This window comes from Corvus brachyrhynchos, unplaced genomic scaffold (assembly GCF_000691975.1).
Source record: "Corvus brachyrhynchos isolate BGI_N302 unplaced genomic scaffold, ASM69197v1 scaffold409, whole genome shotgun sequence".
NCBI lineage: Eukaryota > Metazoa > Chordata > Aves > Passeriformes > Corvidae > Corvus > Corvus brachyrhynchos.
In genome coordinates, this window is record NW_008246059.1 from 409,183 (window position 1) to 422,330 (window position 13,148).

At 40.1% G+C, this 13,148-nt stretch overlaps 1 protein-coding gene across 1 annotated transcript in view; it reads left to right on the forward strand.

The window, feature by feature from the left end:
* Positions 1-1,477: 1,477 nt before the first annotated feature.
* The window catches only part of TMEFF1 (transmembrane protein with EGF like and two follistatin like domains 1), a gene marked incomplete at its 5' end in the record, with an annotated part of 44,689 nt that continues 33,018 nt past the window's right edge, over positions 1,478-13,148 (forward strand). The window contains 3 exons of the mRNA XM_017746125.1: positions 1,478-1,621; positions 5,636-5,765; positions 12,064-12,090. Of these exons, the coding sequence (XP_017601614.1) occupies positions 1,478-1,621; positions 5,636-5,765; positions 12,064-12,090 (301 nt within the window). The remainder of the gene's footprint in view (positions 1,622-5,635; positions 5,766-12,063; positions 12,091-13,148) is intronic.

The following is a 13,148-nucleotide window of genomic DNA, read 5'->3' on the forward strand; positions in this document are numbered from 1 at the left end:
CATGAAGAAGTACATAATTATGCTATGTTAAATATAGAAGCATGGGGCATATGGTAAAAATTATTACAGTAATTACTGTTTGTTTATTTATTTATTTATATAAACCGTATATGTGGGTGTATAATGTTACATAAATGCATAGGAGCAGTTTTCCAGGGTGTCTATCACTGTCATACCAAAGTGCTGCAGCTGCTGTGAGGAGGAGGCTGATTGCCTATTTAAGACTCTAAGTGGCAGCAACGCTTATTTTCTTCTGCTTTTGACCTACCTTTCCTCATTTCTGAATGGCTGATGTTCAGTTCTTTCTTTAAGCCAGTTTTCTGGATAGGGCTTGCTTATTAAAAGTCACAGTCATTATTTTAAATCACGCTGCTGTCAGTGAATATCTTTAGTGGATCATGCTTGCTATAGAGTCCTGAAGGCTTATGACTTGAACCATAGCACCGACACCTTTGAATGATATCCTCTGATTTCACTGCAAATTTAACAGTGCCAGGGGATTTTTCCAGAGCCCTTGGTGTAATTTTCACCTTTTCATTGGAATCGATGGTACCAGCACTGTTCCCACACAGCCTGATGAGGTCACATTTAGGCAGACACTGACCACATCCATTATCCCACCTGTGCTTTCTTTTGCTCTCTCTCCTAGATATAGTTCAAGTCAAATACTTATTTCAAAAGAATGTATTTATTCTCTTTTAAATCTAGCCTTGGACTGTGATGTCCAGAAAGAGCTTGAAGCCAGTTAGGTGACCTTTGTGCTGGAGCTAGTGCCTATGCAGTTGGTGTGTAAAGCCCCTTGGTTTCCCTCTTGCCAGCTGTGCCTGTGCTGCAAGCTTACAGTGACAGGAGCTGCCATTTGTGCTCCATATTCTTATGCAGGAGCTAAGACACAGATCTCTGGTTCATTACTCTGGCTCCTACAGTGCAAGCAAATTAAAATAGTTCAAACACAGTTGGATTTATTTTTAGTCTGAAGGATAACAATGTGGCCATGGCAGACTCTGGAAAACCAGGCAGAGAAATTCTGATGGTTTAGCTTTTCTACTTCCTCAGGACCTTTGTCAAGAGTAAAGCAAAAAGAGGTAGCAGGTGAGAAACATGGGCTGTAACCTATGTTAAGCTCCTGAATCCTGCTAGAAACAACTTCTGTAAGAGAAAGGTTTTATAGTGGGGCATCCCCATCAGGGGAAACATGGGAGAGCCTTTGGGCAGTATAAACACATCCTTTCTCTGTATCTGTTTATTTGGTGAATCAGCACTCAACCATAACCACTCTGCCAACCAGGCAAAGCTGCCTCTGGGGAGCAGGACCTGCCTCTGGAGAGGAGCCCAGGGGCAGGACTGAGCCCATGCAGGGCAGCCTGGGGAAGAGCTCTGGCATTTTTCCTTTGATTTCTATATGGGAGAAAGGCAGCAGGGATGCTCAGAGGGTTTAAGGACAATGCAGTCCTCAAAATGACTCACCTTAAAATTTTTTTATTGTCTTCTTTTTCTATTTTTTTTTGCAGAGTTAAATGTAAGGGAATCAGATGTAAGAGTGTGTGATGAATCATCATGTAAATATGGAGGAGTGTGCAAGGAAGAGGGCGATGGCTTGAAATGTGCGTGTCAGTTCCAGGTAAGGGCTGCCCACCTTTTTGTTTGCTGTTTCTGACAAATCTTTCAGGTGTATTGAAGTATTTGTAGAGTCACCGCTTCAAAAATTCCACTCAGCAGCAGGCTGATGGAGTCTAACCATAAGCTCCTTTTTCAATGGCACTGATTGGATCAGATAATAGCAGGGTCCCCAGTGATCATAAAGGTTATGAATTAAAACAGTGAATTAGTCCTGCTCAGGAAAAAAAAATTGATAAAAATGTCTTCTGAACTTTTAAAAAGAAGTAAACAGCGAGTTCAATTAGCATTGTCAGTTTTTGAGACTTTAGTTTACAGTCTTCATCATGGTAATCTTCCCCACCCCCACTCCTGCCACCAATTTTTTTAGAGAAAAAGCAGTACAGCAGTTCTTTCTTTCCACAGTTTATAGCAGAACAAATGTATCAAATATTATGTACAGGATTCATGGTAAAACTGGAAGAGCTGGCACTGTTATCAGCAAAACCTGGAGTGGGCTGTCTTTCAGTGTTTTAAAAACAATTTGTATTCTGTTTCCAATAAATAATAAATCAAGGGGAACCAAAATAGCAACAGTGTGTATATGATCTTACACTGGTTTTGGATTCCAGTGTTTCAGAGCTGGCTTTCGATAGGGTGCAGTTTACCTATGCTGGGGGCATTGCTCCAACTGCCTTTTAAAGGCAGAAAAAATTCTTATGAGAAGAGGTTTCTTCATCTGTCTTCAGTCTGTCTGTAATATTTATTTATGAAAAATAGTAAAATCAAAGCTCAGTAATGATTAAAAATAAAAAAAGGAAAATAAATACAACCCTAGGATAGCCAAAGGTTTCATTTATTGTCTGTGGGTAGTATATTTTGTGACTTCCTAATATCCAGGGCGTGGAGACATAAAAAGACAGAACTAGTCCCTGTGATAAATTGTTACTTTGCTTTGAAGAGCTGATTAAAAAAAAAGAAGTATAGTTTTTAGGCTACTTGCATGTTTTCTTGTACTTCTTGAAAGATTTATACTCTTAGGAAAGAAGTCTAAGGATGAGGAGAAGGTATTGTGTTTTTCAGACATAGAAACTTTAAATTCTTCCTGTTACTCTTGAACTTAATTGAGCTTACTCAATTTGCTGCAACTAGCAGCACCAAAATATTCCAGGCAACAAACACCCAGCCCAAACTGTTAGGTCCTTCACATGCAAGACTATTTGAGAGCTAGCTAATTTTTTTCTGACATTGCAAGGCTTTGAAAGGAAAACAGACACATTTGTGTACAGTGGTTCAGCTGAAGTGGCACTGAAAGGAAGATGTGGGAATATCAGCCTGTTCTTCCTGAAGTGTGTTTCCTATTCATCACGGCTACAACAGAGCTGGATAACTGTGCCTCTGGTCCTATCCAGCAAGGTATTTCGTATGTTGCTAAAACTGCAATTTTTAGAAAAATGTGCCCTAACAAGAGAGTTGCAAAATTAAATTGGTCTGGGATCCAGGTTGTGGTCAGATAAGATGTTCCTGCTGGAGGGAAATCACAGAATCCCAGAATATGCTGAGTCGAACGGGACCCACAATGATCATCTGATCCAATTCCTGACCCTGCATAGCACCATCCCCAAGAGTCACACCATGTACCCGAGAGCATTGTCCAAATGCTCCTTGAACTCTGTCAGGCTGGTGCTGTGACCACTTCCCTGCCTGAACACTCTCTGGGTGAAGAACCTTTTCCTGATAGCCAACCTAAACTTCCCCTGACACAACTTCAGGCCATTCCCTTGGGTCCTGTCACTGGTCACCACAGAGAAGAGATCAGTGCTTGCCCCTCCTCTCCCCTTCACGAGGAAATTGTAACTGCAATGAGGTCTGCCTGACAGAGGGGTGTTTTGGGGAGCAGAGCGGCACAACTATTCACAGCCACCCCTGAACTGAGGCCAAGACTGGCACAAACTTCCTTCAGATTGAGGGAAATGGATGACAAATTTCAACTTGTTTGAAACAGCTATAGTGTCATGGCAGCAAGAGCTCTGCAGGCTGAAAGGTCTTTTGCTGTATTTTGGATAAGTTTTGCAAAACCTGAATGAAAATCCGATCAACATCTAGTGAGTGCATTAGGAACCAGTGGGGGAGGTAAGATGGGGTGAGGTGGGGTGAGAAGAGAGAGAGACATCATGGGGCTCTCTTTCAATCTCAGTCAGAAAGGCTTGACAACAATCAGTTTAATAAAATAACTGCTTCAGTAAGACAGAATAGGAAAAGGAGCAAAGTGACAATGAGCAAATCTTACAACCCATTCAGATGTTGGGAACTCTGAAATCACACAGCACTGGATGAAGCTCGGAAGGATTTTCCCATGGCACCCTGCGCTGAGCAGATCTTGCCCATGAAGAGATGCTCTCCATTTTGGTCATTTGAGGTATTAGAGGACTTCCTCACAAGAAAACAACTTTACTCCTAAAGGACACTCGCAGGAGAACTTTTGGCTGTACTGTACCAAATCACTAAAGGCTTACCAAACTAAAAAAGGAATCCCTTCACTTCTCATTTTCAATCCTCGGGATGAAAACCTGCAAATTTAAAACATCACACAGAGACTTAAGGAGAATGGAACATTATCTATTGAACAGAGAATTATCTATTGAAAAGTATTGTCCCGCTCAGGAGTTGCCTAATTATTCTCTAGAAATGGCTGTTCAGTATGGCATGTGATAGGACTGATGGCTGTGGTTGAGTGTCTGAGAGCTACTTACTATGGGAAAGTATTACAAAACTGTTAGAAATAATTTTCAGAGCTGTCAACATGATTTATTTCTGTCAGTACCTGTTTAGTTCATTCTCAGTTGGTCATCTATGGCAGGATGACAAAGGATTGGAGGGTAATACCCTTAAAAATTATGTTTTAACAATTGAATATTTTGACCTTTATGTATGCCAAAGTACAAAGAAACTGTTGTGCGAGAGACTCTCATTTGGAATTTGCATAAGAAACTCTTGTACTTTTAAGTCATTTTAGCTTAGCTAATATTGTTTCTGCTTGCAGTCTCATGGGTTGAACTACACCAGTTTAATCATAAACTTTATGTGGTTAAAAAATTTCTTGGCCACTGTATTTCATCATTGCTTCTTGGTTTTGGTTTTTGGTTGGGTTCTTTTTACATTGGGGTGTTGAAGATGGAAAAGGTGTCTGACATTACAGTTACCACTGCACCCCCAAACAGGGAAATATCTCCTTTTCCAGCAGGAAGTCGTGCAGCACTCTCAGATGTTAGGCAGGTTGGTGGTCCCAGGATTTCAATGCACATTATGCATTTTTATAATCCATCTCCCTTAGAATTTAAGAAAACAGCAAAATACAGGCAGCTTCTGCAAAAGCTATTCTGAATGATAATTCTTCCTTTCTACCTTTCCTTCTTTTTGTTTGTACCAAATTCTACTAACTTTAAGATTTAAATTTTTCAGTGTAGTAATAAAAAAGCATTATTATAGTTGTTGACCAAGAAAAGGCTCATGATGCTCTTGAATTTAATGAGAATGGTGATTGTTTTCCACCTCCTTTGAAAGAATGTTCTGAACAAAAAGGTCAACAAATCTCCCTTTAAGCACTGTTCTCCTTAAATTCTCCTTTGCTTGGTTTCATCCCCCTGGGCCTAGTCATACTTTCTTGTATTATCTTGAAGAAGTTTTCTCCTTCCTCAGTGTTCATCCTTCAAATACTTCTGGATGCCTGGCATATTCCCTCTAGCCAGTAAAAAGTCCCACCATAGTTATTTTGTGCTTTTAATCTTTCCTACTGAATTCCTATGTTCAGTCCATGTGGAGTTAGACTATTATTTCAGTGATCCAAGAGGAATACATATAGTAATACTGAAAAACTAATATATTTCAAATCTTTCTTTAGCAAAAAGAGTTATAAGTTGCTGTTGGTAACACAACTATCTTCATGTTATTATGTTATTATATTCATGTTATTAATATGCAGTTGAGATTAATCACCTGATTTCTGTATGACTGGGTTATTTTATAATTTCTTTTCCAGTGTCACACAAACTATATTCCAGTTTGTGGATCAAATGGAGACACTTACCAAAATGAATGCTTCCTCAGGAGAGCTGCTTGCAAGCACCAGAAAGAGATAACAATGGTATCAAGAGGACCTTGTTATTCTGGTATGTAAAACATCATTTTGTGTCACTAATGAATGATGTTTTATGGTTAGCTCTTTAGTTTTGCCCTTAATTCCAGCAATTAAAATTTTGGTGCTTTTCATAGAATGAAATAATGTGGAAAGCCCAAGTCCTCTTTAGGAATAGAACCTTTTGCTAGATAAGAAGTCTGCTATATCTTCTGATATGCTAACAGATTAATAAATAAACATTACAAGTTGAAGTACTTTATCTGGGAAAATAGATTATGAATGCTTCTGTGGTGTTTATAGAGGAGCCTTGATATTCATCAAAAGGCTTTCAACAAATTTGGAGCAGACTCCAAATTAGCCATTTCTTTAGGACTTTTATTTTTTGGATATAAAGAATTAGTGTGACATCCAGCAAGTGACACTGATCATCCTGACTGCTGCTCTACCTGTATCCAAGGCATCATTTTCAGGTCATTACACTGAAGATATGCAAAACTGACAAAATCATTCTACCTGACCTTTCTAATGCACTAGCCTTTTTTGTCTTTCCACACACTTAAAGCATAGATTTTCCTCATCTTTCAAATACATGGGGCAGGTTTTCTCTGTCTTGAATATTGCAACGTGCTCTTTGACACGGAAACTTTAGCCACCAGAGGTGTTCTGAACCTCTGGGTAGATTCAAAGCTGGTGAGACCAGACGCATGGCTGGCTTTCTCTGAATGAATAAATAACTCAGTAGTGCCAACAACTGCAATCTTTGGTACATAAATAAGACACAGAAAATATGAAGTTGTGGGACATCCCTCATCTTTGGATAGAGAATAGCTACTCAGATTAATCTAAACAAAGTTACGTCTATATGGTAGCCAAAAGCGTGACCATGGGTCAGATGCACACTCCTTACTAACTTTATGTTGGTAATTGCAGTGACAATTTAGAGTTATCAGGCCTGGAGCTCACTGGTAGCTACAGCATCTTATCCAGAAATTAGAGTAAATGCATGTGCAGGATACCTAGTCCAAGCCCTTGCTGCTGCCAGTCCCAGTTACCTCATTTAAATGCAGCATGTTTCACACCAGCTGCTCTAAGGCCTTTGACTGCAGCACACACCTATACTGAGGTCTGCTCATGTTTACTGAGGTCCAAAACAATCTGTGTTGTTGGTCCTAATACAGAAGGAAGCCCATGTTTTGTGCCCAGCTCAGAAGCATAATTCCAGCATCCCTCAGGCAGATGACTGAATCTGCTGCCTTTCCCAATCTCCCACCTGTAAATTATGTGCAGATTCAGCAGAAAGAGGAAAAAAATGAAATCCAGTTTGGGAGGACTCACATATTACTATAACAACACCAATAAATATGAAGGTTTGAACTGAGGATGTATAAGTAAATGTTAAAGTATAAATATTTTTTAATTTCATGCCCTAATCATTTTACTAAATGGACACACAGCATGAAGGTTTCTTTCTCTCACTCAAACAAAATTCCAGGATAATGTTTTCGGAACAACAAAAAGTGTATGTTTCTATGTGCATTCTACTCTACCAAGAAAAAGAAATTTCAAAATGAAAAATCGATTCTTCTCAACCTCAGTTTGCTGTCAGCTAATTACTACGTTATTCAGCTAGTATGGGAATTTTTTTTCAACCTTCCTCTCCTTTTCTTAAAGTCCTCCATAAAACCCAGGAAATGCAGCATCATTTTTAGCACTTAGTGTAGCAGATTAAGAAACATGCTGAAACACAGTGCTCCAGAAAGTACTGAAAACACATTTGTGAAACTGAGGTTGTGATTCAGGCTGCATACTGCACCTACACTGGTGCAACTTTAAGTGCCTCAGCAGAGCTCCACTAGAACAGTACCTGCTGCTCCCTGAGTGTCTGATGTGCTTCAGGTGGTGTGAAAATATTGGATGATAAAAGCCATCATCCAGAACCTCTCCATGCCCTGCCAAGATGGCAGCATATTTGTGCTCTTGATCTGTTACATGTATAATGGAGAATCAGATACTGAAATGAAAAAATATTTTGTAGACCCCCATAAATTTTCACTGGGTGCCTTTGAATTTGCTATTACAGTGCTTTGTTCTAGGGCATCATTGGGAGACAAGTATAGATTCACTGGTCTCCTATCAGAGTTTTGTTTTTCAAAGCAAAGCTTCATCCTGGCGGGATGCACCCAAGACAATAGGATGAAATTCCTCCTTAGTGTTGTAACAACTGTTCAATATTTAAAGTATATCAGACTTCTGAATCTCATACAGGAATGAAATATTTCCCATTTGCTAGGGATTGATACCTCCTGTAGCTACGGCACTGGAACAGACTATACTGAGTGATTTAGTCACTAAATCATTATTCTGTTTCTTGCCAGGTAATATTTTGGTTAAATTTTACAGACATAGGTGATTTGCAACCTATTTATTTATTTTGTTTGTTGGAAGGCTGTCAGAGTTTCAAGATTCTAAAATAAGCAGTGTTTAAAAAAGAGTCAATTATAGGTGCTTTAGGAATAAACAAAATGCAAGTTTTGACATTAAAAATGGTTGTTTAGAGAAATGAAAGAGAATGTATGGTTGAAATTTTGAGTCTGCATATACAGGTTTTAATACTGATTTTGACTGCTGCCAGATTTATATTATATGCACATGAAAATGTAACCACACAGTGATGTAGTACTTGATTAAACTTGCAGTTTCTCAATGTACTGTATATATTTTGAAGCCATAGTCCATTGTTTTCTGTTGGGATTTCTAAGTTTAAAAAAAAAAAAAGGAGAATAAAGCTATTTGCAGAAGTAGAAACAGACACAGGAATTATTCTCTTAGGAGTGGCTTATAGAAGGGTCTGCTTGCTTAAAATTTGTTAGTGGACTGCTTGCCCTTCTGTTTGTACTTAGCAGTTTGGAGCTGCTGCCCTAAATGGGGAAGAGATGGGTTCAATTTTCATGCCAGTTTGAGTTAAAAGCCATCCCTCCTGAATGAGAGAGGCTGCAAGAGTTTTTGGGTTTGGGGAGTTTTTCTGCCTCTGCACCAAAGCAGACCCACAGTACAGAAATGGCTCCTGTTCAGAAAGAACAAAAAAGGAAATTCTGACTGTAGCTGAGTGCTTACAGCATCCAGATGCTGTGTCAGATCCAAGTCCTTCTTTGTGTATTTTATCCAGAAACTCCTTCATGGATAAAAGCAGCTCGCAGCAGAAGCCTGTATATTTGTGTATTAGCATATTTTTATAGAATCATGGAACGGTTTTGTTTGGAAGGGACTTTAAAGATAATCCAGTTCCCACCTCATGGCCCTGGGTATAGATATATTCCATTAGACCAAGTTGTTCAGAGCTCCATTCAGCTGGGCCTTGAACACCTTCAGGGATGGGGCATCCACAATTTCTCTGGAGTGCCAGTGCCTCACAGTAGAATTTCTTTCTAATATCTAATCTAAACCTACTGTCAGCTGGAATCCATTCCCCTTTGTCCTGTCACTACATCCCTTGCACAAAGTCCCTCTCCATCTTTCTTGTAGGCTCCCTTCAGGAACTGGAAGGCTGAAATTAGGTCACCCCAAAGCCCCATCTTTTCCAGGCTGAACAAACCCAATTCTCTCAGCCTTTCTTCACAGGAGAGGTGCTCCATGCCTCTAATGATCTTGGTGGTCCTTCTCTGGACTCAGTCCAATAGGTTCGCATCCTTTCTGTGTTGGGGACCTGTGAGCTGGATGCAGCATTCCAGGTAGAGTCTCAGGAAAGTGGAGCAGAGAAGGAGAATCCCCTCCTCACCCTGCTGTCCACACTGCTTTAAGGAGAATCCCCTCCCTCACCCTGCTGGCCACGCTGCTTTAAGGAGAATCCCCTCCCTCACCCTGCTGGCCACACTGCTTTGGTTGCAGCCCAGGACACCTTTGGCTTTCTGGGCTGCCAGTGCACAGCGACAGTTCATGTCCAGCTTCTCATCCACCAGCATTCCCAAGTCTTCGTCCGGGCTGTTCTCAATCTTTATAAGTCTACTTGAAAAAGGGTGGCTTAAGTAAAGGTAGAGGTCAATCACTCCTTCTCTAATTACTGACCAGTGGCTGGGGGAATGCTGTTTGTGCCCAGCATCTTCACCTGTTTGGGCATCTTTCTTGACAGATCTTGGTGCATGAAGGCAACTTTTGAAAACCCTGAATTCATTAAGGGCCTGAAAAGAGCAGGGCTGCTTGTCCAAGTAAGCTGGAAAAAAATGCTACTCTTTTAACCAGCAGCTGCCTGGGAAAATCTAGCCAAGGCTCAGGGAAAAAAACAAGCAGGAACACTGGCTTAGTTTAGCATGGTTACCCTGGAGACTAGCATCCTAGCACAGCTCCCAGGGAAAAGTTGAAAATGATACAGTGTTCTAGAGGATACACTTCTTTTTCTTTTTAATCGCCTTTTGAGAACTGAAAGTCCAGAGAAGTGGAAATGAATCTATCTTGCTGCTATGATGTCCTGCCAAGTGGACTTCATGTATATCAAGCCAATGATCTATAGAGAGGGGTGGTCTGAGCATCAGCTCTATGATTTACAGGGCACTCTCCATGTGTGTGGCTGTACCAGCCCTGCCCCACACACACAGGACACAGCCAGAGCCCCTCAGCTGGGGCTGAGCAGCATTTCTCACCTTAGGGCTGAATGCACAGGGGAAAACAGTCAAGGGAGTGGGAGTTGGAAACAAAAATATGGAACAAGTCAAGCTTCTTTGAGACATTTTACCCTTTGTCTTTCATATGAGTTACATGTTGGACTTACTCCTGTTTGTATGTCAGCTTCCTCTCCCCCAAAACAGCTGATGACACAATTTCACCACCGCAAATAAGCCTATATATTAACTCATATAAGTAAATTATACTCCTTCAAGTTTCTTAATGAAGCAATACTGCATCATAAGGCATATTTCTCAGTGACTCAACAACGACATTTTATATGGGATTGTCTGCTTTGTCAGTAAAGTGGGTCACTATCAATGGAAAAACAAACCTGCCTGTTTTTGCACTAATTTCTGTAAGGTAAGAAGCTCGGCCTGTTAGACACCAAGTAGTGGCATAGGAGAAAAGAAAGGAAAATTAAAGTGAAAGAAAAACAAATCTCTATTCCTGATACTCCATGTGACAGGAGATTATTTTCAATGTGTGAAGTGACCCAGTAACGTGGAATTTCACACTTTCATCCACGCACTAGAGGGAATTATTCTTAGAAATACAGCTCCTTAAAGAAAAGCAGGGGAGGGAACTGAGCAAACAGAGCGTTTGGTTTTTCCTCTGATGTGAACAACGACCTCATGTGTGGAGGAAGTAAGATTCCCACTCCTCTCTCTGTCTGGCCTCCTTCTTCTTTCAGTTTTTTGCAAATAAATTCAGCTGCCTTCTCCATCACCAAAGCAGGCATGAAAGGAGAGATGTGGGATGAGCAGAGTGTGTGCTCTGCTCCTCTCCTCAGCTTCCAGAGAAGCTAATCTAATGGGAATGGGGAACAATTCACAGAGAGTAGTTGCCATTCCATTCTCTCCTCTCCTCCTCCTTTGAGCAGGAAAGACAGGAAGTTTTGTGACTCAGAACATGTGTTTGAGGGCTTGTCTTTACTGCCGTGCAAGCTGAAGCCTGTGCAGAGTGCTGCCCAGCAGGATGTGCATGCAAAGTCCCTAAACAGCTCCGCAGTGCTCTGAAGTAGAGTTAGTTGGCCGGGGGTGGTGAAGAAGCTCAAGTCCTGCTGACACTTGAACTGCTAATGCAAATGGGATCCAGTCGAAAGCTGTCACTCCTCAGATGCTAATCCAGTCAGTCAAATGTCAATGAAATAACTATGCCATTAGAGCATCTTTATGTGAAGTGACTGACGCAGCTGAAAGAAGCTATTTTGTCATTAGATTACTTAAATCAGCTTTACTTGGAGGATTAGTTGTCTTCTGGAGGTACTTCTGCAGTCAGGTGATCAATGTGTTACTCCTTGAAGTACCATTCCCAGGGCTAGAGGGTAAGGAAAAATAAACATTCCCAAAATCGGACTTTGTACTCTTCATGTCTTTTGGGTTTAACAAATTTTAATCTCTAGCAGTTGAAAAGAGGCTAGGAAAGCAATTTAGTTTCAGTATTGAATAATGCTGTTCCTTGAGTAACATCTTGACAGGGAAGAGAGACTCGGGCACAGTGAGTATGGATAGACCATATTAGAGGATGCCAGACCTTATGTGGGATGTTTGTTTTTACAGCTGGCTCATGAAATATAACATCTGTGTCATGTTCCTGAACAAACAGCTGCTCCTGGAGCAATATTTTCATTTGCTTTCTTGTTTTTTTCTCCCCCTCTGTTTCTTTTTCAGATAATGGCTCTGGGTCAGGAGAAGGAGGTGAGTACCAAACTTTGCTTATATTTGCTTTTGGCCTTTCTTTTTAACTAATGTGTGTCAGTTTTATACACATAATATATACACATGGCTACTGTATACCACATGAATTGTGGGAAAATTATGGCACTTAAAATAAGCTTTAATGTCGCAGTGTTATTGGACCATCTCAGAACAGTACTGGTAGAGGAATAGGTTGTAGTGTGCATTTCACCAATATTGTTGTTTCAGATTTGACCTATATAATTTTTCATTTGTTACCAGCAATATAGTGCAATATTTAGATCCCTATTTCACCTGTATTTCTCTCCAGAAAATGTCCATTCACAATAAATTTCTTACAATGCTTTTCCTTGCATTCATTTCCTTCACGTCTAAAGTATCTAGTTAGTTATTACCTTATGCTTGGTAAAGTTTGTTGCCTAAAATATATAAAAATTGCATTATGATATCTGTTTATATAAAATATTTTACATGTTTATGTTCAAAGCTGTATATTCAAAGAGGGAATGTAGCACAGCTGGTAGTGGTAGAACTGCTCCTATCTTTCAACATATCTTAATCTTCTTCCAAGGATTAAAAAAAGATTATCTTAATTCTGTCTTTGATATTACTAGCAAGAATACATATAGAATGAAAAATGTGAGACACACATATATACAGGCACAGAAAAACTGTTTTGCTTTTAGGTTTTGGTAGTATTAAGAAGGTGTTGCATTTCATACTGATGGCACTGAGTTTTAAAGTACTGTAAATCTTGTATAGTTATATGAAAATGTGTTTTTGTGGAAAACCATCAATGGCATCACAGTGTAACTAAATGTAACAGCTACCTTTTCAAAAATCAGGAGCTAGCTGCCTCTTTTTTCCTGTATGGAGGTGAAGGGGAGGCATTTCCCTCCCCCTTAATAAGATGCTATCAGTAAATTCCTGGGCTGCTGCTAGGACAGGGCCATTCTCACCTTTGTTTGTTTTGGGGCACTGTCTGAAGGAAAAATCTTCTGCTCAAACATTTCCTCTTCTTACCCCACAGGTGACATTTCTGGTGCTTCACACTCTTT